Consider the following 25,908-nt stretch of genomic DNA (forward strand, 5'->3'; position numbering starts at 1 on the left):
AGAAAGCTCTCGTACGCAACTGCAAGCAAGTGTAGTGTAGAGAAAGTATGTGGTGCTTTATTTAGCTGTCAGATGACAGCGTAGCATGATGTGTGTTTTAAGGGCTGTAATTAACATTTTTAATCCTCATTAATAAATACTATTTTGCACAAAAATACTATTTCATGTCGTCCGCCCCCCCCCCCCAGTACTAAATGACTGTAGTGGGACCTCTGCAGCTCCAACCTTTAACTGCACTGGAAAAACTGTTTGTACTCATTCAGCCATTCATATGAAGTGGATGGTGCTTAAATACAAATTAAGAAGCTCGTCCGTCTCGCGTACAAATGAGTTTGGTGAATGTTTGGTTACAGAAGCTCATATCTGCCAGGAAAAGAAAAAAATAAGTCAAATGTTAGGAATGAAAATACCCACAGTAAATCACGATTATGAGCTACTAAGGTTTTAAAAAATTATGAGATAATAATTCAAACTTTGACTTTTAAAATCAGCTATGAGACACTACGTCTAAATGATTACCTTTTAACAGTGCTAACGACTAATTGTTAGTCACTGCAAACAACAGTGACTAATAATTGATGAGTTGAAATTAACCACTAACGACAATTAAAAAAATATATATATGGGCTAGTTCAAAGTTTGATACTCTGGTTTGATACTTCTTACTTGTAATTCTTTTATAATTTTGTAATGTTTATGTTTTCTGGTGGAAATGGGTTTCCATACCTGACAGCTGATCAGTACAGTATGTATGATCTCTGCCGTGATAAAGGGCAGCTGTCTAGCTCTGTGCCTGCTGATGTGACCTTGTTATAAGCAGTGTGTGTACTTGGTTTAAACCAGTTCTTTCTCTCGCTCTCTCAGTGGAGTTTACATTAGTTTCTATGGATTAGACCTACAGCCTGCTGCTACAACAACCTCTTTTTTTCATGGGAATTTTTCCAGTTTCTGTCTTGTCCTGTCAGTTTGTCGTGTGTGTGTGTAGGCTGCAGCTTGCAGCATGTGCAGTGTGCTGTAGGTGGAGTGTGTGTTTTCAAAGTCAGTGTAAAGTGATACTTGAGGACAGGACGGGAGGGAGGAGCAGCTCAGAGCGAGCGACTTCCTAAAAACACATACCTCTGCTTATTGCTGGGAGCTTGTTATGCTGTTTGTAACTTTACATGTTTGTGTTGACTGACTGTACACAAGGATTAAATTTAAACTCCACCGCAGCGGATTTCACACCGTCTCCTACCAGATCTGCCACTTTCACTTTCACGGCAGAAGAATTACAGCGGGGGAAACAATAAGTTGTAGATTTCCTGGATGGAATCGGAGAGTCTGCTGAGCGGGAGTGTGAACGGAGCCTCCGGGCAGTATGGCTCCGGGTCGGGCACGGGACACGGAGGGGCCCCGGGCAGCAGACGGATGTCGTACTCTGTCGCCGGGGAGTCGTGCAGTGTGGAGGGGAGAACAGGTGAGTCGAGGTTGGGGTATGATGAAATCTCAGGTCGTCCACGGAGATATGAGACAAAGTGTTCATTTCATGACAGACATACTAGTGTAGTGGATGATGACTGTATGATGAAGGTTTAAAGTCCTCCTTTACAGCTAGAAGTTCAGCATTCAAAATGTTACAGAAGTTAAAGTACAAAATCGTACATTAAGTATAAATAAATAATAAACTAATGAAGAAAAATGGCCCCTGTCAGCATAGCCCAGTGACCCACCCATTTGCCTTAAACTATACAAACTAAACATACAAACTATAACAGATTTATATAGGAATATGCACAATACCAGTATTATAAGTTTAAATCATACATACACATTAAATCTAGTCTTTAATACCGGGCCATAAGATCAGGTGTTAATGTGAGACCTGTTAAGAGTCTCTTATGATTTGGATTTCAGGTGATAGTATAATTTAGTGATTCATTCACAAATACTATTAACCAAATTAACATCAATTACATTATTACGTTACTTAACTTTTTCCAGTGTTTTGACTTAACAGACAATAGCTTTGCCCAGTTGTTAACCCAGCTTTACCTTTCAGTTTTATTATATTGAGTTATTAATGCATTAGTGTGTAAGTTCTATTTGATTGTTGTATTTATAAAGTCACTAATATTTGCCTCTGAAATTCAGTGAAGCGGAAGAATAAAGTTGAAGTGAAAGTGAAAAAGTTAAGTCAAGTAAAAGTATCTCAAAACTCTACTTAAATATAGTACTTGAGTAAATAATCTTATTCTGACCGTCAAAAACAAGAAACAGGCAAACACCATCAACTTGTTTGCAGTCAAAATAGCAACACTAGATTATTGACTGGCTTAAGTAGGCAACAGCCCCGTAGTCCCTTGAAATGAGGGGCCGCGCAAGCTCCACATTGTGTGTCACCTGGTTTGTGCTAAATTCATTGAAATAGTTTGGGGAAATCCACCAATAAAACACCTTAATATGGGTCCTGCTTTCTCTCCTGATGTTCAGGTCTGGTCTTAAAGAATGTTGCTGTGTGACATTCCACCTGGCGTTCAGTCTTTCCTGAATATTTCTAAACATTCCTCTCTAAACATCTCACATGGTTTCGTTTAAATAAGTGTCTAGACCCACAGAGTTACAACTTTCAAATATTTCACATAAAAAGGAAAGATTTGAGAAAAAATGAATTTAAATTTGTGTTGCAGAACCTTGTTTTTTCTTCTTTCCTCTCATTCCTACTCATCATGACCCCTCAGGTTCATCTTGTGACCCTTTGGAGTGGCTTGACCCCTAAGTTGGGAACCAGTGGACTAAACTAGCTAACTGTATATAAAGTAGTGTAAACTAGCTCCACCTCCAGCAGCTACAACAGTAACATGCTGCTCTAACACTGATGCTTCACTATTAATAATGTAATATTTATATAAAAAGTTTACCTTTAATACTTACAAGTAAGTTTAGCTGATAATACTTCTGTACTTTTACTGAAGTAGGATTTTGAATGCAGGACTGTGTCTTTTACTTTAATGTGGTATTGGTAATTTTACTTAAGTAAACACTCCACTGACACAGACTGTGTCTTTAACCTTTTGTAAAATTAAAACACACATTCAGTCTAATTCCTGTGACAAACAGCATCATTGTAAGGATCTCCAGTCATGGTAGTACATTGCTGTGCAAGTTAAGTGGATAAACTGAAGTATGAGTGGTATTGTCCTTTATTATGTTCTTTAAAGCTAATAGAGTTAAAGCTGCAGTGATCTATCCTGTGACTCAGGGTATTGTGGATGAAAGGTTCCACTGTCATGTCTCCAGTCTAATCTCTGTTTTCTGTCTGGATGCTAAGTTTGTATGGAATCCTAATGTCACACCAAGGCAGATGAAATCTCCTTATAATATATACTGTTATATATTACTGTTATAGGGATGAATCTATGCTATTGGTACAACCTCATGGTCCATTATCAAAGGACAAGGACTTGAGTGTGTGACATTTACACACAAAGGATGTTTAATATTTCCAGAAACTAATAGTTACTGTTCATTAAAATCAGACTTCCTTTGATTAAGGATGATTCTTGAAGGAATAGTGCAACATTTTGGGAAATAAGTTTTAGGGCTGCAACTAACTTTTAATTTCATTATCGATTAATCTGCCAATTACTTTCAGAATTAATCGATTGTTTGTTTGGTCTATAAAAGGTAACAAAAAAGTGAAAAATGCTTTTTATAATTTCCCTTCAACGTCATTTTATTCAACCATCAGTCCAAAAACCAAAGATATTTAGTTTACTATCATCAAAGACAAAAGAAAGCATCAAATCTTCACTTTTGTAACTAGAGAATGTTTTGCATATTCTCTTAAAAATGACTGAAACAATTACTTGATTATAAAAATAGTTGTTGATTAATTTTCAGCCGATCAATTATGTGACTAATAATTGCAGCTCTAATCCTTTTGTGTTGTCTCATACCCAGATTCAGATGAGAAGATCAGTTTCATGTTTGTACATCCAGTATAGAGATACATCTGCTTAGCTTAGCACAAAGACTGGGAGCAAAGGGAAACTGCTAGCATAGATCCATCAAAAGTGAAAAATACACCCAGTAACAGTTCCAAAGTTTTATGATTTACATCTGATTTATTTACTATTTATTGTTTCTGTCGTAATTACATTTTGCATCTTGTCTCATCTTTTCAAACCCGAACAAGACATGGGTTCATCCAAGAGTCATGTGGTTTTTGTTTAGTGCTACAACAGTGTGCATACCTGCCGACCTCACCGTGAACACAGGGTGGTGATAGGCTGTTGTCTTCATTGATTAAGTTATTATATTCTATGGAAGTATAGCAAGTTCATTTAGAAGGATGCTTATTTAGTTGACACATAATGCCAAGTCAATTCATTTAGAAATATTGTTAAGTGACAAATGAATACTTTTGCATTTGCACATGAAACCCCAGAGTGTTAAAGCAGCTCTAATCAATATTAAACAATTAATATTTTAACAGTTGATCAAACGACTAGGTATAATGTGAAAGAGGTCTCTCAAAGTGATGAACCCACAAAGAATTTTCACAGACTCTGCAGTTCCCCTCAGCTCTATAGAGCTTTATATCCTCTTTTAGCTTATTGTTTAGCTTTACTGTTTGGATGGTCTATCTATCAGCAGCAGACCATTGTACACTATCTGCTCAGCGCCACACAACAGACAGACACTGTTAGCAACTAGCTGGTGAAGAAAGCAGAACATTTAGCAGCTAAACAGACAGATATTTCCCTCAGGAGTGGGTGGAGAGTAAAACTGAAGCTAAAAGGAGAGTAAATATTGGACTATTTAGTGCAGCGTCCCCAGTTTGACTCCAGCTAGAGACTTTTGTCACATGTCATATGTCCCTCTCTCCCTTTCTTAAGAATAGAGACAGAAAAAATATGGTGAAAGGACAGTTTTACAGTTGTTGGCAGGTGTTTTTTTTTTTTTTTTTACTTTGAAGGGAACTATGCTAACAGTCTCCCCTTGCTTCCAGTCTTTGTGCTAAGCTAGGCTAAACTGGACATCTCTGCACTGGAGACACACAGATCATAATAGGTATCAATAAATTTCAAAACAGTAATAACTTAAAACTCCTCCATCAGTGATATTTAGTGGCGTAACCCTATTTCATGACGGAATCTCTTTATCTGTCTGTCATATCAACAATGCAGCCACTTCAATTCATATTTACACAAGAGAGAGAGAGAGAACTGCAGCTCACACTCATTTGTCCATGGTGTGTTGGGGGTGTGTTAGAACTGTGACCGTTTTAAATGTGAAGTCCCCTGTCATTGGCACCCTCCTCCACAACCACCATGACACATCCTGCTGTGATGTTTTGAGTCAAGTGTGTGTGTGTGTGTGTGTGTGTGTGTGTGTTTGTGTGTGTGTGTTTGTGTGTTTGTGTGTTTGCAACCTGATCTGACTCATCATGTCTATGTCTATGTAACCATGTATAGGAAAGTTACAGTCATTGAACATAATGACCTGACAGCTGGGAGTCAAGCCGGTGCTGTGATAGCTTTAGGTGCTTTAACAACAGCCTGACTGATTCTACTCTATTCTTTTATGATCTCTACTATCTCTATAATCTCTACTATCTCTATAATGCTACTCTACTTTATACTGCTGTACTCTGTTCTAAAGCACACCCTTCTCTGGCTGAGTCTGGCTGCAGGCATGATTGGCAAAAACAAAAAAAGATATCTTAATATAAGTTATAACTCTTAAACCACATAAGAAGGCCCTCTGTAATGCCAGAGCAGCCCATTACTCATCAATAATAGAGGAGAATAAAAACAGCACTTTGGCCAGGCTGACAAAGAGTCATAACTCTATTGATTCATATATTCCAATAACTCTCAGTAGTAACGACTTCATGAGCTGTTTAAGATTTAGACGGTTTTTCTCCAATTGACCTTCCTGAACTAACTTCAACGATTTCTTCATGTCTAGGCTGTTTAAGGAAGTCTTACCCTTAGTTAGCGCTTCTTTAATAGATATGATCAATCTGTGTTTAGTAACAGGTTATGTACCACATTCCTTTTAAAGTAGCTGTAATTAAACCTCTTCTTAAGAAAACTACTCTTGATTCATGCATTTTAGCCAACTATAGACCTATATCTAACTTTCCCTTTCTCTCTAAGATCAACCTGACTGGTCAGGTTGAGAGAGAAAGAGGGAGGGGGAGAGAGGAGAGAGAGACACAGAATGGTAGTCAGAGCCTTCAGCTATCAGGCTCCTCTCTTGTGGAACCAACTTCCATATTCGGTCCAGGGGGCAGACACCCTCTCTATGTTTAAGAGTAGGCTTAAAACTTTCCTTTTTGATAAATCTTATAGTTAGGGCTGACCAAGCTCGCCTTGGACCAGCCCCTAGTTATGCTGCTATAGGCCTAGACTGCGGTGGGACTTCCCATGATGCACTGAGCTCCTCTCTCCTCCTCCTCCTATCCATCTGTACACATTCATGTCCCATCAATGCATGTTACTAACTCGACATCTTCCCCGAAGTTATGTGCGTTCTTGTGTCGTGGGTTTCTATGGTTCTGTGGCTGCTGCCCCCATGGTCCACCCTGATGCCTGCTGCTACTACTATTATTACTAGTCATATTTCTATTATTATTATTATTATTGCTGTGCTTCTCTGTGTCTCTGTCTCTCCTCTCCCCCTCCCTTTTTCTCTCTCAACCCAACTGGTTAAGGCAGATGTTTCGTGTTGATAGATATGCTTGATTTGGCTTTAGTTCACTAAAATAAATGGACTTGACTTGACACTTGGTGGCGTTTACAAGATTTTAGGGTTAAAACTACAGGAACAATTATTTTCATTATTGATTAAATAGTGAACAGTTTGGTTGAGCTTAAGATGATGATAATGATTTAAATTGTTTGTTTCATCCAACTCACAGTCAAAAACACAAAAATGTGCCATTTACTAACATATATGGCAAAGAAAAGCATCAAATCCCCAGCAAATATTAGAAAGTTGTGAAAGATTTGTCAATATATCAATTATCAAAATACTCGATTAATTGACTAATCAATTATTCAACTAATCATTTTAGCTTTAGAAAATATTGCATTAGTGTTTGCATTTAATGATTTTTTTTTTTACCTAGATTTTATTTTGATATTAGCATTGTATACAGTACAGCACAGGTTCAGTATAATTTCACATTTTAACATTTAAGTTTATCTTTATCCAGTTTCCAGTTGCTTTCACATTTTTCCTGCTCTATAAATGCATAAAAAATAAAGAAGTACATGTCAGTTAATTTATCAGGAAATGTGTGGTATGTATGTATATTAAGACAATATAGAATGGACTGAATACTGTAACATCATTGCATTATAAGGGCCATTGCAGGACTCCACCTCTCTATAAATTAGGGCTTATAATTGGCTTACATGTGATTGGCTCCATCTCATAAAGTTCTCATAGTTTTTGGACCTATATTACTATACAACCATTTAATTATGATACACTTACTGACAGCCAGTTGTAGGATTTGTAATAATAAGTAGATTTTCCTTCCGTGAAAGCACCAGACATAGAAATCATCTTAAAATATCTGTGATACTCAGGGAATTATGTGGCCTCTGTGTTTCTGAACAATGTCCAGCGTCTTGGTTATCTATCTGCACAGACCAGTATTTACCAAATTTATCATTTTTAAAGACCATTTTCAATTTTACTGAAACTACTAAGACCAACTATCACACTGTAATTACTGGTGAGTTCTTTAAAGGGGCACTCCACCAGTTTTACAAATAAAGGTCAAGTTAGACATTAGATTCAAATTAAGAGAAGCAATTAAAAGTGGAATTGCAAATACTTGAGTCTTTCAAAAGATTGAGATGAGAGATTTTAATTTCAAAGTTTTTTTCATTAAACTCCATCTGTAGGGAGCTGAGTGTGCTGCATTATAAAGCACTAACATGAGGTACAGCTAACATTAAAATGTCCTGTGACCTGACATTTTAAGTAATGTATTGATATGTGACCAGAGAGCCACACCTTTAACACAGCACACAGCTGTTTCCCAGTTTCTGCTCCCAGTTTTGCCTCAAGAAAAAACAAACTCCTATCCAACCAGTTCCACAGACAACAACATCCCAGAGACAGTTTCTGCTGTCTGCTTCACTCAGAGGACATGTTGTGTACAGACTATTGCACAAAGTTACGGAGTGAAGGTACAGATGTAGATTCAGAACGTAGCCCCTCTGGAATATGTAAAGATCTGTGTTCATTCTGCTTCTGAGATCAAGGAAGAGTTCAGATGGTTGGACTACTCTCACTTGTCTGTCTGTCCACAGATGATGAGGACCTCTATATCCAACAAGCTGTTGTATTCATCGAGGACGCCATACAGGTGAGTACTTAAATTAGCATGCATGGTATTCTGGGAAGGACTGAACCTCATAGATCTCTTTTTAACATTCATGCTCATCCTCCTTCATGCATTTACATTACTGTAAGCTGTTTTGGATAAGAATGTCTTGTTTATCATAGCACTAAATTTTAGCCATATGTGAAACGTATGCTTCAGTCCTGCTTTGAGTCAGACCCACCTTCAGCCCAAAGATTTAGAAAAAGTAATGAATTATTTTATTATGTCACACACGTCGACTACTGGAACACCTTGTTCATCTGCCTCAGTAAATCATCTCTGTTAGACTCCAGCTGTTAGCTTACTTGAAAGTGGTCTCAATAAGCTCCATGCAGTGAAGTACATATATATAGTTTTGAATTTGGGTGAAAGACAGCACTGGTAGGGGATTGGTACTCAGTATAGCAGATACCCTGCGTTGAGTTATCAGAGTGTGTAGGGATACAGACCAAAGATTGGTCTGATACAGCCTCCCACAAAATAGAGAATCAAAGTCAGTGCACATTTTAAGCATACTGTATTTTCCATTGCTTTTCTTTGTTGTTTTGTCTCCTTTACTTTTTACTATGTTGTCATCTTCCATTTGTTTTAAAAAGTCCTATATTAATCAAGTTTGCTTGCTTGCTTACAGTATCGGTCCATCAACCACCGGGTGGATGCCAGGTCACTCCGCCTGTATCGATGGTACTACTCAAGGATATGCCAGTGGTTAGTTCACACTTTCTCTCTGTGTTTACTGTCTGCAGGCACACATACACTTACTGATCAGAGATGACTTGACCAGATGCTTTAAATACTTACTTTAAGATACTTTAGGGCAGCAGCTAACAATTATTTTCAGTATCAATTAAAATGCAGGTTACTTTTTTGATTAATTAAACATTTGATCTGTGAAACACTAAAAATCAGGGAAAATGCCTGGTGCAATATCCTATGGCCAAGGGTGATGTCATCACATGTCTTGTTTTGTCTGACTAACAGTCCAAAACACAAAGAGAATCAACTTCCTTTAATATAGAGCACTGAAATTAAGCAAAGTTCCGCATTTGAAATCATCAAATGTTGAAAAAATGACATGAACTATTAATCAGAATCAGAATAGTCGCCAATTTTCTGTTGATCGACTAAACTATTAATTGACAAATTGTTGAAAACTTTATTTTCTAGATCATACAAAAAGTTTTACTTGACTGCATTTTAGTCATTTATAACTTCACACACAGCCTCTGTGCCTTTGGAAAAAATAAACAAGAACTATAGGTTGTAAATTGCTAACCTAAATGAAATTTGAGGGAAAGCAGATACAACAACAGGAAGTTAGTGATGCAGTCTACCAGGTTGAGTTTTTTCCTCAGAGCCTTTTTAATGTCTGGGTATTTTAGATTTTGCTATTTTATGCGTACAGCTGGAAAACACAGCATGATGTTGGTGCTACAGGAAAGATTTACACATCAGAATGGCTGATATGCATCAAATTCTTTTAAATCACATCTATACAACAAGTTTTTAGCCATTTGTCCATCCGCTCTCCCATCTCTCTCTGTGCAGGGGCTTAGGCCTGACTATTGCGGTGGTGTTGTTGCTGGCCTTCGTGGAGCGCCCGTCCTCCCTGTCCGTCTCCTCGGACCCTCGGCATCGCTCTCCGCCCTGGCAGCCTCCCTGTGGCTTCACCGAGAGCATTGAGATGGTCTGCCTCATCATCTTCACTCTCGATCTTGCTGTCAAGGTGAGCTGAGCCAGGATGGAAACATTTTGCTCCCAGGACATTGGCAGCTGTCTGGTTAAACACACATATGACATTTCCAAAGTGATAATCTGGCTTTGAAGCACCGCCTCACTCCATCCGTTTTATCCTCAGAGCTACTTGATTGGCTGGGAGGAATTCAGGAAGAGCAAATGGCTGATCGGCTACACTGTTGTCATTTCAATCTCCGTCATCGACTGGGTGTTGTCTGTCAGCATGGTCTGTGATGAGGTGAGGCTTTTCCAGCATTTATTGCTCAGGTTGTGGTGGAATCAAACAGCAGAGTTCATTAAAGTGATTGATACAGGAGTGAAACAAAAACTTGTAGCTGACAGAAAAAAACTGCTAGTAAGACATGACATGAGCTTGATAAGATAATTTACTGTAAAAGAATAAGGCGAGTGATATTCTGACTTTATAGCAACTAATCCCATGAAAAGACCAAAACCAATAATGATTTCATCTAACAACTGTTGTCTTTACTAGTCACAGTGTTATATCTTATGCACAGTATGTTTGTAGCTGTAGAGAAGTCAGTGGTTCAGCACAACATGAAACAGAATTCAACTAAACTATGTGTCAGTCACTCTGCATTCCAATAAGTAATCTTCTCTTTTCTTAACTGATCAGAAACTGAGAGTACGGCGACTCATCCGGCCATTCTTTCTCCTGCAAAACTCCTCCCTGATGAAAAAGACACTCAAGTGCATCAAGAGGACTCTGCCAGAGATTGCCAGGTATGCGACTCCTTTACATGGGCAGGCCTCTCTAAAGCTGGATTTATACATCACTCAAGGGGTTAACAGGAGTTCCACCATTGATACTTACAGTTTTGCACAAACAGCTCGCTGTCTCCAAGAGTCTTTTTTTGCAATATCAACATCAGCAAATGGATCAGACCGCTTGAGGCTGAAAGATACTGTATGAAGTTCAGTGAAAGTATTTGTACATACAGACGTGTGCATCACAAAACATCCCATATTCGTCACCCTAACAGATCTTTTTAATTAATTCACTGCATCTCTAGGGAGTTTCTGTCAGTCTCTGCCGAGAATTAAGAGTTGAAGGCTGAATCTCTATCTGCCTTTCCTCCCAAGGCAGTTTCCTTCTCTACCTCTGTCTTATGAGAAGTGAAGGCTGAAGGCTGAATTTGAATTGGATATTTTCACACAGAAAGCAGAGGAGACAGTATTATATTGTGCACTTAGCCTTAAGACAGTATGACATAGTCTTAAGAAAATAACTTAAGAGTATGAGCTTCAATTTCAGTAGGTTTTGTGATATAGAGCAGCAATGCTGCAGTTACATCCAGTTAACTTCTATTGTCACATCACTGAATCACTGTCATGATGTCACAACATTTACATTATGTCATTCACTGTGACTGAGCAGCAAGCAGAGGGTTTGCAGTGGAAGTGCCTTTAAAACATTACTGAACCTTTCTTTAAGTTCCTTAACGATGTCTTGTCTCTGATCAGTATCTACTGGCAACAGACATTTGGCATCAGAATGTGATATCTCTGTAGCTGCTACAGCCTCAACATGTATTACATTTCTGAGGAGGCATTTGTCAGCTACTGGGTAGCCTACATGCCTTTGCTCCTTAACTACACTGAAGCAGTTAACACACAACTATAAATCCCCCTCACTTTTCAAAATCGGTTTGTAATCCTCCTCACTTTACAGTTTTAGTTCTTGTGTGTTCTTTAGTTGGTGCCAAATGGAAGAAGCTCTGAGTTGACTGAAATGTAAATATGCTCGTTTGAGTAAATATGACGTTTATTACAGATTATTCTCCTAAAAAGGTGCTACAACTAATCATCAATCAAAGATAATTCAGTAATAGACAGCGCTCTTTGTACTAAATGGAAATAAAATGGCTTGAAGTTATTTCTTGAGTTTAAAGGTTTTTATTAACCTTTGAAATAATCATTTGAATTTTCTTTCTTTTCTTTTTTTTATATAACATCAAAGCATTGTTTATCATAAAGTATCAGGTCTTTATCAAGAACATTATAGGTGATTTTAGGGTTAGTGCTTTATAATGCAGCAATGGGAATACTGTATGAGGTATGGTATACCACTATTAAAACAACGGATAGACTCATACAAAAGTAATCCCTCTCAATCATCACTTATGACCCACTAGAAGTGTGTGATGGTGTATGTATGTACATAGACTCTGCCTGTATTCTCTTAGTTTCTTATTATTTTGCTGTGTTCGGGATGTTTCTGGGCATCAACCTTTTGGCAGCGGGTGTGTAGCCCCCCGCCAATAACAGCACGCAGGTGTGAGGTGGGAACATGCTACCAGATTACATGGTTGTCTCTTTGCTCTGCTCTCTGTCTCTGTGTTATGGATGTATAAAGAGCTGCAGGTGTGTGTTTCTGCTTGACCGAGGGCGAGGCAGAGCTACACACACACAGAGCAGAGAGGCCACAGCGGACAGGATAAAGCTCTGCATTCACACAAAATCTGGCATTGTGGCACCTTCCTGCAGGGTTGTGCAGAGGTGTGGGTGTGTTTATTTGTGCGAAACCACAGTTGGCTCGGTTATCTTGAATTTTATTTCACCTCTGATGAAATAAAAAAGCCACCAAAGACTTCAGAGCACTCTCACTTCTGTCAACGGGTCCCTGCTTCCCTATAATGTGACCACAGACTGATCATGCTATCACCACTTAAAGGTACGCTGTGGAGTGTTTGATTCACTAGTAGTGGTATGGAGGGATGGTTTCCAAGTTTTGTACCACATGAATGAGGACGCACATGCATAAACACACAGAAATGTGATACACAATCCTGCCAAAGATTTCACACTGTTTTACTCATTGACAGCTGGCAGCAGTGACCTGCCAACAAATGTAGCAGTTTGCCAGCAAAGGCAGAGAAGAAGACTGCAAGCTAGCAAACATGGATGTAAACAATACAGGATTGAAAATATTTTAAAGATTAGCATTGAAAATGTTTTATGAGGAATGAAATACATTCAACAGGTTTGTTAGACCAGGATACAGTGGATATAACAAACCAGTGTTTTGGTGACAAATGGTTTGTTTACAAGAAAACTCCATAGGGTAGCTTTAAACCTGTCATAACTGATGACTGATTTTTTAGGACACTTGGAATAGTGGAAACAAGCTGCTGAACACATTGAAATATTGTCACCTTTTTATACTACTAACTTGTTAGCATACATGTTAGCTTACCTACTTATACAATCAGCAGACATGAAACAATATTATCATTCATTTGGAGTCATATTTCTAGCCACCTGATAAATGTAAGTCCAACATTCACTCTCCTTTAGCTTTAGTTTGGTCTCCACCAAATCCTGAGGAAAATATTTGTCTCTTCAGCTGCCAATTTCTCCACTACGTTCACCAGCTAGTCACTAACTGCGTCTGTTTGCTGCCGGACACACAAAGATCACATCATATGTTATCACTGCACAGTACATGCAATTCATATGCTTCAAATTAATCTGCAGTTTGCACTGCATTACTGCACATTATGAACGGAACTTTGAATCAACTTTTACTACACATTATGAACGGAAAATCAAATCAGACAATTTTTAAGGTTGATTACATACTTCAGTTAAGTTTTCACGTGCTGCAAGCACTCCTGTGTTTATGTGTTTGTCAGCTGATTTCTGACAGCAGGACTTGAAGGTCTGTGGTGTGAAATTCTTCCTTTTACTCTTTGGTAACATTTTTGTGAATGAAATAATCAGAACACAGAACCTTGCTGTATATGGCAATTTTAGGATTCTTTTGCTATTTATTACATATCACGAGCACATATGCACCTGCTTATGAAAAGCTGACATTCATCAGACTGAAACAAGCAATTTACAACAAGTTTGTGCAGTTCAGAGTTTGTTGAATCTGACTTGGAACACTCGTACCAGCGTTGGGTGAAAACTCTCCTGGTTGAATAATCAGCTCAAAAGATCAGACCTGCGTTAGAAAATATCTTTTATGATAAAAAGTCAAAAGTACAAGTTTGTGAACATGAAAACTGAAGGAGATAAGTCTCAGGGAGAATTTCACTGAGAACCATGCGATCATCAAGCTTTAAGATCTGTTGTGTCCACCTCTAACATGTAAACAGAAGCTTAAGTTTAAACTTTGTTAGAACGGTGATTGAACACACAGCAGTTTCAAACAGAATCTGGGTCAATTTTGGATGAATTCAGTAACTATGGTGCTGTGATTTGATCCCAACTGCAATGACAAAGCAGCTCTGTAGCAACAGCAGCTGAGCCTCATGGGTATTTAGAGCCAAACTGGGAAAACATGATTTTTCAGAAAGTTGAAAACTGAAATTATTCATATGGAATTCCAAAGCATAGATTTATAGTATTCTTACATTATTCATACAGTGTTTATTTTTAGGAATATTGGGAATTTATAGAGGAAAACATACAGTACTTCTGGAAGCAGTGGCTCCTTTCTAACTGAATGAAGGTTTTTCTAAATAAATGGAAAGTCAGGAAAGATTTAGATTCACTGCCACTCAAGCTTGTGTGTATGTTCTCTTGTCTCTACAGTGTCATCCTGCTGCTGGCGCTTCACCTCTGTCTCTTCACTATGATCGGCATGCTGCTGTTTGCTAAAACAGAGGTGAGTTCCAGTCTTTGTGGTCACGCCCTGTTAATTACACACTACTGTACTGTACTGCTGACACTTGAGCTTGCATGGACATGTGTGTGTTTTTTATGTAGCCATGGTAACGGCATAGCTCTTGGTATGGCAGTACCAATTGGTTGGCTGAAGACTTTTAACTCCTGTATCTGCAGTGGGTGTGGTGGTGTTAGGTCAGGTGGTGTCACATCACATGACCTCCTCATAAATGTGGATGTGTGTTCCAAACATTGAGAAATGTATTGAAGACTGTGTGAAGAAATAGAGATCTGTGAGAGAAGAGAGATCAGAAATCAAGAGACAAAAATGGAAATTAAATGAACAAAGAAATAATGTAGATAACGATCATACGGTCAATAAAAGACATATGTTATCTGCCTTTGTGAAACACGTATTTAACTAAAGGCTGCAACTAATGACTGTTTCATGATCAATGTATATATTGATATGTTTATGAGTCAAATGGTCTATAAAACATTAAAATTAACGATAAATGTGTGTCAGACATCCCTGGAGGGTAAAGTCATGTCTTTAATCAGTGTACAAAAAGAAAAGAAAAAAAAACAGCAAACGTGAGAAGCCTTTTGATATTGATCACATTTTAGTACTCTGCTAAATCTCTCTCTCTGTGTTTCTGTTCAGGATCCAAAGAGGAACGAGGAGTGGAGGCTGCATTTCAGAAGCCTTACGAACTCCCTCACCTCTCTGCTGGTGCTGCTCACAACAGCCAACAACCCTGACGGTACGCAGTCAGTCACATGCTATGATGTTATAGAACTGCACTATTTGAATAGTTTAATCATCTTTTCCACATTTGTTCTGTCTCGTTACAGTGATGATCCCCGCCTACTCCCTAAACAGAGGCTACGCCATATTCTTCGTCACCTTCAGTGTAATCGGTAAGCAGTGACTCTCGCTGTCTGTGCAGCAGCTTTCAAATAACTTGAAGTGACAGTAGTTTATTATATTACTTTGAAACCTGTTTTTATCGAACTGTTTGAGATCATTTGTTCTGCTTCCTCTCAGGAACCTACTTTCTGATGAACTTACTGACAGCCATCATCTATAACCAGTTCAGAGGATATTTACTGGTGAGTCACGCATTCAGCATAACATCATGCTTATTTATCCAGGGAACATTGGTTGAGCAGTTAACATTTACATTCACACCCGCTGCCCGTGCAAGCACAGTCTGGTGGCCAGTGAGCACTGTTGGTGACTGATGTTTTGATTATGTGTGGCAGACAAAGTAGAGACAAATCTGGTGACCGCTGGTATGAAATTGTTCCCAGATGGAAATATGACTATGACGTGTGTTGGAATGGGAAAACCAAGTGTTGGCATATGCAGAGAGATACACCCTACATCAGGTAGTGATGTATTATTTTGTGCTAAACATAAATTCAGTCGTTGGCAAATCGTTGGCTAGTTTTAACATACTGTAGTCTGATCTGCAGGCCTACAGCTGAGAGACGTTCAGTGCAGTAGATTAGTGGTACTTTACTATTGCACTTCCATAAATAATAACAATAGCAATAACTGATATTTTGGCCACTTGGGGGAAGAATCAAACTTCAAACACAACATTGACATATCATCAACTTTTAAGTTGAAATATCAGGTTCTGTAGCAGCTAAATTCTCCACTATAGCATAAAGATGCTCTGGCTATAGCACAAGTTGCCATATTTGGGTGGTTTGACAAACCTGGCAACCTCATATGTCATAACAAGACTCCAGGGAGCTACGCACAGTCACTGCACCCATGGATGTGTAAAGAGAACTGGGCCCCGTTCGTTCCTATGAAAGTTGTTCAGTGGTGCATGAGGCTAAAAAAAGCCACTTCCCGCTGTAAACAAATTACTCGGATGAAAACATACTGCGCACACTCTATGGGCCGCATGCACTCATGGAGCATGCTCACTAGAGACTGGATGTGATCAAACTGAATGGATCAAATTCTGATAGTGAGTCGAGTCATTTCATGGGGGTTGTGACGCTCAAAAAAATGTATCTGCTGGTTTACAGACATCTCTCTCACAATGTAAATCTATGGAAAAAAGTCTTTTTGGGCCAGTGTGCATCACGTGACGTTGTAATTACACGGTTTGGCCACCATGTCCAATTTGAGCCCATACTAGAAATTCTGAATAGTGAGCTTTAGAAGTGTTGGTCCCTTTTGCGAAAGCCAGGCTTTCTTTCTCTCTCTCTTTCTTTCTTTCTTTCTTATTTTTTCAGTGTATACTTAAAAAACAATATTTTTACACAAAATATAAGCTGCAATTTGCGGTAACATAATACACATTCCATGATTAAATAATAACAGAAATAGTGTAGATGGTCTGCCCGTATTTTTAATTCTTTTTAAGCTTCAGAAGAGCGTGTCAGTGAGCAGAGGAAACAACAAGACAGATTCTACAGATTGCCACTAACAGGACATAAATCCACAGTGATGTTATGTTCAAATATTTGAACTGTTCATGTTTCGGTCCAGATGTCGGTCCAAACATCCATCATCAGGAGGCGACTGGGGATCCGAGCTGCTTTCCAAGTCCTCAGCTGCCAGGGAGCTCAGCAGGCTGCTGAGTAAGACGCACACACACACACACACACACACACACACACACACACACACACACACACACACACACACACACACACACACTCTAGGCATATTATCTCAACTCTGATCCTTTGAAAACATACATGTGTGTTTAGCGGTAATGTCATCATTTGTATTATTTTGTATCATTAGCCATACGACCCACTGGGGCATCAGATTCCAGAAACACAGTAAATGTCACATATTGAACTCAACAGTTGATAAAAAGTCTCAGTAAACGGTTTGAAAAAATAATTTTAATCACATATATTGTTGGAAAATATCGTCACCCCAAATTATTACAGTGATGTTGATATTTCATCGTGGAGTAATACATTTAACAGATTATTTAACAATAACACTCCTAAATACTCAAGGTTTGTAACCAGTTCTTATCAAAAGATTAAAAAAAATCCCTCCCTCATACTGCAGTACTGTAGGTCTACAGCAGAGATGTTGTGGGACACATTTAGACATTGATTATTGAGCAAAAACATAATGTACACCTCATCCTCAAGAACAAATGAAAATCATGCTTTCTGAATGTCAAAGGAGATTAAATTTGCCAAATGATGCAGATTGAATTTATGTCTTGGAGTGCAGACTGGTATGTTTAACATCCACATAGCGAGATTTGTATTTTTTAATAGATGGCCTCTACAGCTGTTTTTATGCTGGACAAACACCATGTTGTGTTCAGTCATTTGTGTTCATGGATACATCACTGTTATGTTGAAGTTCTACTCCTGTTTACTGCTGACTGACCACTATGAACTGTTGTTACAGTGTTGTCTTAGTTACATAGACCACAATGACTGAAAGTTTTACTTTTTATTTGAAAATGTCGCCATGGAACATTTCAGTAAAAATCCATGTTTGAAAATGACCTTTGTTTCTCTTTTAACCACAAGTTTTGTTTCAAAGAAGGCACAACTCAGTGATTCATCACAATTGTAATATCCTTTATCATCACAGCATTATGGGACATTTCCCCAGACAGACATTTTGAGCAGAGCTGGAGGAAGCATTAAAGAACTGAAAGGGAAATTCTGTAAAAATCAGCTGTAACACAGAAAATCAAAATATAACTCGATAACTAGAAGTCATAAATAGGGAAGTTAACTTGCTACATGTCCTTATTTTATCATTGTTTTTATATTCAACATGTTTTGCATTGATTAAATCAGAGAGAGCTTTTTCACTAACTGAGGTGAAAGAATGAGGAAAAGCTTCACCATGTTTTTCCCATTTCTCAGTGTTTTTGAATGACAGTTGTGTTACACGCTTCTTTCCCCATTACCTTCTTACAGTACAACAAGACAAGCTAGCAAAGCTACCAAAAACTAGCCTGGTGACTGTTTGTCACCTTGCAGGTGGTACTGTAGTGGTCCCTCAAGACTCTCCTCCCAAATCTTGGTCAATAGTGGTCCAGCAGCAAATTTTTATATCAGGAACCCCACATAGTTTAATCCAGCATGAGAGAGTCAGATATTTAAAGGAAGTGAAGTTACAGACACACAGGTGGGACTTTAATTGCAGCACATTGTATTGTTTTCTCTGTCAGGGAGCGTTTGCGTGTTGAGACGGTGCTGCAGGTGATGTCCAGGGTCCAGATGAAGAGCTACTACAGAGCGGCCATCACTACGGTCAGAGCTGACACTGTACCACTCTCTGCACATTCACACTACTTACATGCACTGTAGTAACCAGGTTACAGTTTGATTTCTTCAGATGATTTCTTAAGTGTCATGTAAACATGAAAGCTGGTTACTGGGAATTAGAGGAACCTGGTTTCCCTTGCTGGATTTCTCCTGGAGAACGCCGATTTCTCTTCCATGTGTATGCATAACCAGGTTTCTGATCAGCTTTTTACAAGTACACATGTGCATAACAATAGACTGCGGACAGGAGGGATCAGTACATGGAGTGATGTGTCCTCGTATATAAAATAATTCAATCAAAAATTAAGTAAAACTGAAACTGACACAAAGTAGCCTGTAGAGGTCTAAATGAGTGTACAGTAACAAGTTACTACAGTGCATATTAACCTGTGAAACCTTGTTTCTCTGAGTAAACCAGTGTTAACAAACTGACTGACACACTCACTCTGTCTCAATATATGAGATTTTTTTTACTCTTTATTGTCAACAAATCCAATGAAAAGACTACAAACCAACATAGATCATACTATGAATAAAGTTCTTGAATTGTTCACATCACAAGAATATTTCAAATTAAAATCGACTCAGATGAGAATGATCATCCTGTGGTTCTTCTTTCTTACTCTTCACTCTTCTTCCCGTGTGCCTGTTACCGTCTGGACTGCCAACATGTCAGGAGGTGCGGCAGCATGACACTGTGGGCTACATGGATCGAGAGCAGTTTAGGAAGATATTTGATGAACTGGACAAAGACCGCATCAAAGAGGTAGAGCTGTTCACCTTTCATTAGAAATTACATTCACTGTCACATCTGTTTTATCAGGTCACTGACTCTCTGTGTGTTTGTGTCTTCCTAGCACCCTCCCTTGCCCCATTACGACTCTCCAGTCCTGCAGAGGCTGCAGGTGATCTTCAGTCACTACTATCTCACTATACTTGGTAACGCGGTGGCACTGGCCAACGTCATGTCCATATGTGTAAGTTAAAAACACACACACACACACACCTATACTCATACAAACACTGAGAAACTGACCAAGCTGGCTATCATATAACATTTATTGTCTTTTCAGACTGTCCTGGTGCTAAATTCTGAAAAGTCCACAACAGAGAGAGACAACTACATCATGGAGGTGAGCTCACTCCTCATGGATTCCAAATATGAAACTCTAATAAGCTGATTGCCATGAAAGTTCCTGATTACATTCAGCTGAGAGGATTAGGGGTTACTGTTGGTCCTTGTAAAAAATTGAGAATGTTCCTTTAAGGGCCTTTCCTCTGGCATCACCCTCAGGACAAAATGTACATTTTTAGCAGCAACAGTGGTACAGTAAGTGTCTAAGAGTGAGTCAGTATGGTGTTTGTGCATGTAATAATCTGCAGTGTTGTTTAAATTGTGAATATGTCAGACTGACTGTGAATCACTCTACCTTTCCTTTGTCCTTCTCAACCATCAGATCATCAACCTGTGCTTCATCCTCTACTACCTGTTTGAAATGAGTGTGAAGATCTTTGCGTTTGGCTGGAGAGGGTACCTCTCCTACAAGAACAACATCTTTGATGGCTTCCTCACCATCCTGCTACTGGTAACACAGCTCTGCTACACACTCCTCTCTATTCTATAACAATCTATTGTCATCTCATTATATTGATATCTGATCATATCTAGCAAAATACACCTGCAGTTCACTCACACTGAAGGCTACACTTAGTGAGAAACTGGAAGAAAAAAAGAGCTCAGGTGCAAACATTTCACACTCAAATTCAAGTTCAGTGAACACAAACCACACATCCTTTCCTATATTTAGTGTAATAATGACTTTTATTTTTATATTTCTTGAAGATACCCTATGGGGGCTTCTCTCTAGAGCGCTATAGAGCACTTTTTTATGAGCAGGTCCTGTTTTGCTCGTCTCACACACACTCACAAGGATGCACATGCTCATGCACACAGGTGATGTGATACACAGTCCTGCCAGTGGTTTCACACTATTCCACTGATCTGCAGGTGGCTGTAATGAGCCAATAAAGACAGAGAAGAAGAGGAATGCACCTTAGTAAACTCGGGTGTAAACAATGCAGGATGTACAAAAGTTATGTTTGCACTGTTACCCTCCACAGGGTAACTGTTGTTTTCATATTGTCATACTGGATTACATAATGTCATATGATGATCTTCAGTGATGCATCAGGTCTTTGTGCAGCACTGCCTACTCAAAACATGTTCCTGCACTTCCAACTGTTCATTTGCTGTTTAAAAATAATCCAGTATTATATTCATAAATAATTATTTTTAAATTTTTCTTTCTAACAGCTTGTACAGAGCAGCTCTCTGGATATGTTTGTGTGTTGAGTGCTCACTCTATAATTTCTATAAAATATTCTTTTCCCTACACAACTTTCCTTTTGGCTCCTGGAAATCCCATCTGTGATATTCTGATGCTCACTTTTCAGAGGCAGAACATTTTCCATGCGAAACAAATTGATGCAAATCATGTGACATTAGTAAATGATAACGTGTCTCCACTAGGCTTGGGCGGTATCTATTTTTTCATACCTTCCTGACATTTTATCGAGGTATATGATGGAATTTGTGTAAAAAGAAAAGAAAGAAAATGTAACTGCTGCTGGTGATAGAAGTCATCTGAGCGTGTATGACATTGTCTAGTCTCCAATGCTGTGTGACTAATCTGCAATTAGTCTACTTAGACAAGTCTCGCTGGGATTAAATACTTATGGCCCCTAGAATAATGAATAGATTGGAAATAAGCGCCCTTCTTCCATAGATTCTTGCTGGAGGACCCAATGACACTTGTTGCCACGGTGGAGACCAACACATCAGTGGGCTGAATGGAGGTGATGTGCGGGTAGTGGTGGCAGACTGGCAGTTGATGATAAAATCATGCGGCTAATAAACTGCGTTTGTAGTTGGCAGACGTCATCTCAAGATAAAGTTATATGTGGCAATATTTTCATGATTCCATACCACTCACAGTCACCATCTTTCTCAGCTCAACTGCCTGTTCCACCAGTAGAGACTGACCTCTGGTGACACATGCTGTGCACTACAATACATCACCTGGATGCAGCATCTCTGTATCAGTTTAACAGAAAGAGGAGCATTGACAGTGCTGAAAATCATACCCTCAGCATTTCTAAATACTCTGGTATAACGTAATACCTTGATACCACCCAAGCCTAGTCTCCACCTATTGTTTACATGATCATTTCATGCTGTATTTATCACTTATCATTTTCATCCCTGAACCTTTGTTTTTTTTCCCATCAGGTCCTACAGATCACTATATATATCACCTACAGGGTTCCTTATTCCCACTGGTAACTTTCTATTTACTTTCATTCATTTTACAGTCAGTGTTTTAATTTTCAGCCCCACTTTGTGTTTCTCACGTGATCATCCCATTTTATTCTGTATTTACTCTTTATCTAATGAGGTCTAACTGAGAATTGCCATTTAGAAACAAGTCCTGGACAAAAAAACAGAGTACATACCAAAAGAAACTTACATGAGAGAAAAATTACAAAACAATATCAGACGAGAACAGAGGCAGATAGCAGCAGAGTCACTAAAGGTTACAAATATTTTAAACTTTGTCAGAGTGAACAGCTGCAGACTGTTCCCAGAGGCTTTCCCTCCTCTGTCAGAGCATTAGAAACACACAGCAAATACACATCTTTGGAATGAAAGCATTTCAGATTTTAAAGATAAATGAGAGTAAAATGCAAAGACACACAGCAGAGTGTTTAAACAAACTTACTGACTTTTGTGAAGACAAGTCCAAAATATACCTCTTCTCCAGCTGTGCACTTCTCATTTTTTGTCGGGATACAGGAATAAAGACGCTGCTTATGCAACACTCAAAATGCTTCTGAACTGTACACAAAAATATATTTCAAAGCAGCAGGAAAAAAGAGTCTTTAAGAATTGTGGACGTGTCTAAAACCAGTGAGTTTTGTTAAATGACCTGCCAAATATCTCACATTTCACTTCAGTTTGATTTGGACAAAAACAAAACTGTGGTTTATTTCTCAATTATAATCCCCAGTAGTCCCAAATATAAAAATACTGATTACATTACTTTTATGACTGTACAGCTCTGTTGACGTGTGTGTGTGCGTGTGTGTGTGTGTGTGTGTGTCACAACAGGGACCCGTCTTCTCATGGTGTAATGTCTCTGTGGGAGATGATTCGCTTGGTCAACATGCTGATTGTCTTCCGCTTCCTGCGCATCATCCCAGACATCAAGGTAAGCAGGATGCTGGAGGATGATGCTCCAGTCAGACTTCAAAGCTTATTTTAATCGTCCAAGCACAGCAACAAGTGCATAGCAGTAGGTGTGCAGACCGTGTGTGTGTGTCTGGTTGATGTGTTTGCAGCAGCACAGAGTGCAACAGGGCTGAGTGAAGTGGAATATATAATAAATACACTCTCAGCCAATCACATCACAGCTCTGCAAATGGAAGTAGTTACACATCTGAAAAGAGAAAATCAAAAGTAAACTTTGAGATAGCCATACATACTCTTTACTGTGATCCCCTGTCAAATATATCAGGATACAGTCAGTTTATTTTTTATTTTATTTGTGCTCATGTATGAGCTTAAAGGGCTCTGCATGGTACCTACTGTACACATGTCCTTCTGACATTTATTGGGACCATTGTGAACTGCCAACAGGGTTGAATACAGTAAAACACCACAGGTGTAGCCATACCAGTGCACAATGATTTCATCATTACTCATAACAGAAAGCTTCTTTTACAGATGCTGCAGTCTAATCACAGATACACTGGTTTGGTCTTTATGTGCCTTTGTCAAATTCATGCTTGTATCCTGTTGTGCAGCTCATGGCTTTGGTTGCGAGTACACTGCTGGACCTGGTGAAAAACCTCCGAGCCTTCGCAGGGATCCTGGTGGTGAGTGACATCAGCTGACTTTCATCAACCAGCTGATCTGAACTTATAAAATATGATATAAAATAGTAACATTTCTGTCAGTGGAGTCCATCAAAGACAAATGTTATTAATTTGAACAGAAAATACAAAATAAAAGAGTATTCATATATTATGAATGCATTTTTAACTGATTAGTGTCAGGTGAAAACCTGTCATCTTTTATTTTGGTGATTTTTATGCTTTCAAATAGGTTGAATGATTTCTTTTCCAACCATTGGATATTGTTAAAAAAAAGAAACACACACACATGTGGACTAACATGGGGATTGGATGTTGTCTCTCTGCAGGTGGTGTATTATGTATTTGCTGTGTTTGGGATCTGGCTGTTTGAAGGAGCCATTAAACCGCCTCCACAGATGAGGTATGAAGTCATGTGCAGTAATAACACATGATAGAGATGTCACAATAGATAAAAGTTCATAACATAAGGTTCATTTCCTCTTGGCATTAACATACTGTGTGTAGGACAGACTTATCTGGGTCACATATCTATCATTTAGAATAGTCCGTAAGCATTACAGCAGATAGATATTAACAGTCAAACCGCTGCTAATATCTATCAGCAGCAGTTTGACAAACAGCAGCGTAGTCGGTACAGCTGACAAGACACAGCTAATTAAAATCCACTTTTTCACATCAGGATCAGATACTGAACCCACTTAAAGAATCTGAATCCATTCAAATTTAACAAATCAGTTTAAATTCAGCTGGTAACAAACTAAAGTTAAAAAAATAACTAAAACTCAAAGATTCAGTTGAGATCTGTAACCAGATTGATTATGTTGGTTAAAAAGGCAGAAATGCTACAGTTTTCAGTGGCAGCTTAATTAATGTTCACAGTCTGTATGAGATGAGCTGCATAAGATATGAAGAAATGTTGATTAAATAATACTTCTAAATACTACCATGAGGTTCAGTATCTTGCCCAAGGAAACCTAGACATTTGTACAGGAGGAGTCTGGGATCAAAGCACCGACCGTCTGATTAGTGGACGACCTCCTCTTCCTCCTGAGCCTCAGTCTCTCATGTCACTAGTGATAACTCATTACTCTGTTGGTCTAGTTGCTCTGCAAAAACTCACAGTCTCAGTGGCAGAGTGGAGTTACAGAGTGATGCCTCTGTCTCTTGCTGAGTACAGACACTGGCTTGCAGGGAGCATATTAACCAGACAACAGCTGATATAATCAGCTGATGGTGACGGCTGTCGTTTTGACCGGTGGAAGCGTTGGTCAGTGTGGGCTACAAATGAGAAGCTGCTGAATGTTTTGTACACTGGTCAATAAAAAGAGTTAGTTAAGCCAAGTGTATGGAGTCAATATTGTCTACTAATAAAAACACAAAGAAATGTGGGATTGCAAACCATACGATCATAACTGCAACTTCAAACTAATGTCACCACCTGCGAATGTTACAGTGGAGTTAATGAGTCCTTGGTTTAGTGAGTCTTCCCTGATTGTGTGTGTTTCTATGTGTGTGTCCCAGTGTACTCTCCAATACAACCATGGAGAACATCACCTCTAACTTCAGCATGGAGTGTGGCACCTATGAACAGCTGGGATACTGGCCCAACAACTTCGATGACTTTGCTGTAAGTGACAAGAATATATTATATATATTTTTCTTCTACAGCTTTCTTGAATCATCCGTTTTGAAAGACCATTGATTGCATTCAGACGTTACTAAAGAATAACAAAAAGCATTAGTCACATTTTAAGACACTCTCCCTGATATCATTATATTGCCAAGCAACAAGCACAAATCTCAAAATGCTCTCCCAGCTCACTGTTGATGTCTTAAAACATTTTGAAAATTTTCAAATACATTTAAGGGCACTTAAGTAGTATTGCTGCCAGTGTAGGAAATTGAAAAGAATAATTTCAATAACTTTT

The 25,908-nt window shown here is 38.7% G+C and overlaps 1 protein-coding gene across 2 annotated transcripts in view; it reads left to right on the forward strand.

The window, feature by feature from the left end:
* Positions 1-1,042: 1,042 nt before the first annotated feature.
* tpcn2 (two pore segment channel 2) overlaps positions 1,043-25,908 on the forward strand; it is a 30,874-nt gene continuing 6,008 nt past the window's right edge. Inside the window, exons 1-21 of one of the 2 annotated variants that reach the window (XM_042421873.1) lie at positions 1,043-1,456; positions 8,316-8,371; positions 9,021-9,097; positions 9,938-10,115; positions 10,248-10,364; positions 10,764-10,870; positions 14,690-14,762; positions 15,426-15,525; positions 15,617-15,682; positions 15,810-15,874; positions 17,277-17,368; positions 18,949-19,030; positions 19,722-19,811; positions 19,903-20,022; positions 20,119-20,178; positions 20,503-20,631; positions 22,335-22,384; positions 23,214-23,313; positions 23,909-23,980; positions 24,307-24,380; positions 25,502-25,607. In XM_042421873.1, the coding sequence (XP_042277807.1) occupies positions 1,306-1,456; positions 8,316-8,371; positions 9,021-9,097; positions 9,938-10,115; positions 10,248-10,364; positions 10,764-10,870; positions 14,690-14,762; positions 15,426-15,525; positions 15,617-15,682; positions 15,810-15,874; positions 17,277-17,368; positions 18,949-19,030; positions 19,722-19,811; positions 19,903-20,022; positions 20,119-20,178; positions 20,503-20,631; positions 22,335-22,384; positions 23,214-23,313; positions 23,909-23,980; positions 24,307-24,380; positions 25,502-25,607 (1,965 nt within the window). In that variant the 5' untranslated portion in view covers positions 1,043-1,305. Of the gene's footprint in view, positions 1,457-7,980; positions 8,193-8,315; positions 8,372-9,020; positions 9,098-9,937; positions 10,116-10,247; positions 10,365-10,763; positions 10,871-14,689; positions 14,763-15,425; positions 15,526-15,616; positions 15,683-15,809; positions 15,875-17,276; positions 17,369-18,948; positions 19,031-19,721; positions 19,812-19,902; positions 20,023-20,118; positions 20,179-20,502; positions 20,632-22,334; positions 22,385-23,213; positions 23,314-23,908; positions 23,981-24,306; positions 24,381-25,501; positions 25,608-25,908 lie in introns of those variants that run through there. The other variant, XM_042421879.1, reaches the window with a different exon arrangement.

Source organism: Thunnus maccoyii, chromosome 1, assembly GCF_910596095.1.
Source record: "Thunnus maccoyii chromosome 1, fThuMac1.1, whole genome shotgun sequence".
NCBI lineage: Eukaryota > Metazoa > Chordata > Actinopteri > Scombriformes > Scombridae > Thunnus > Thunnus maccoyii.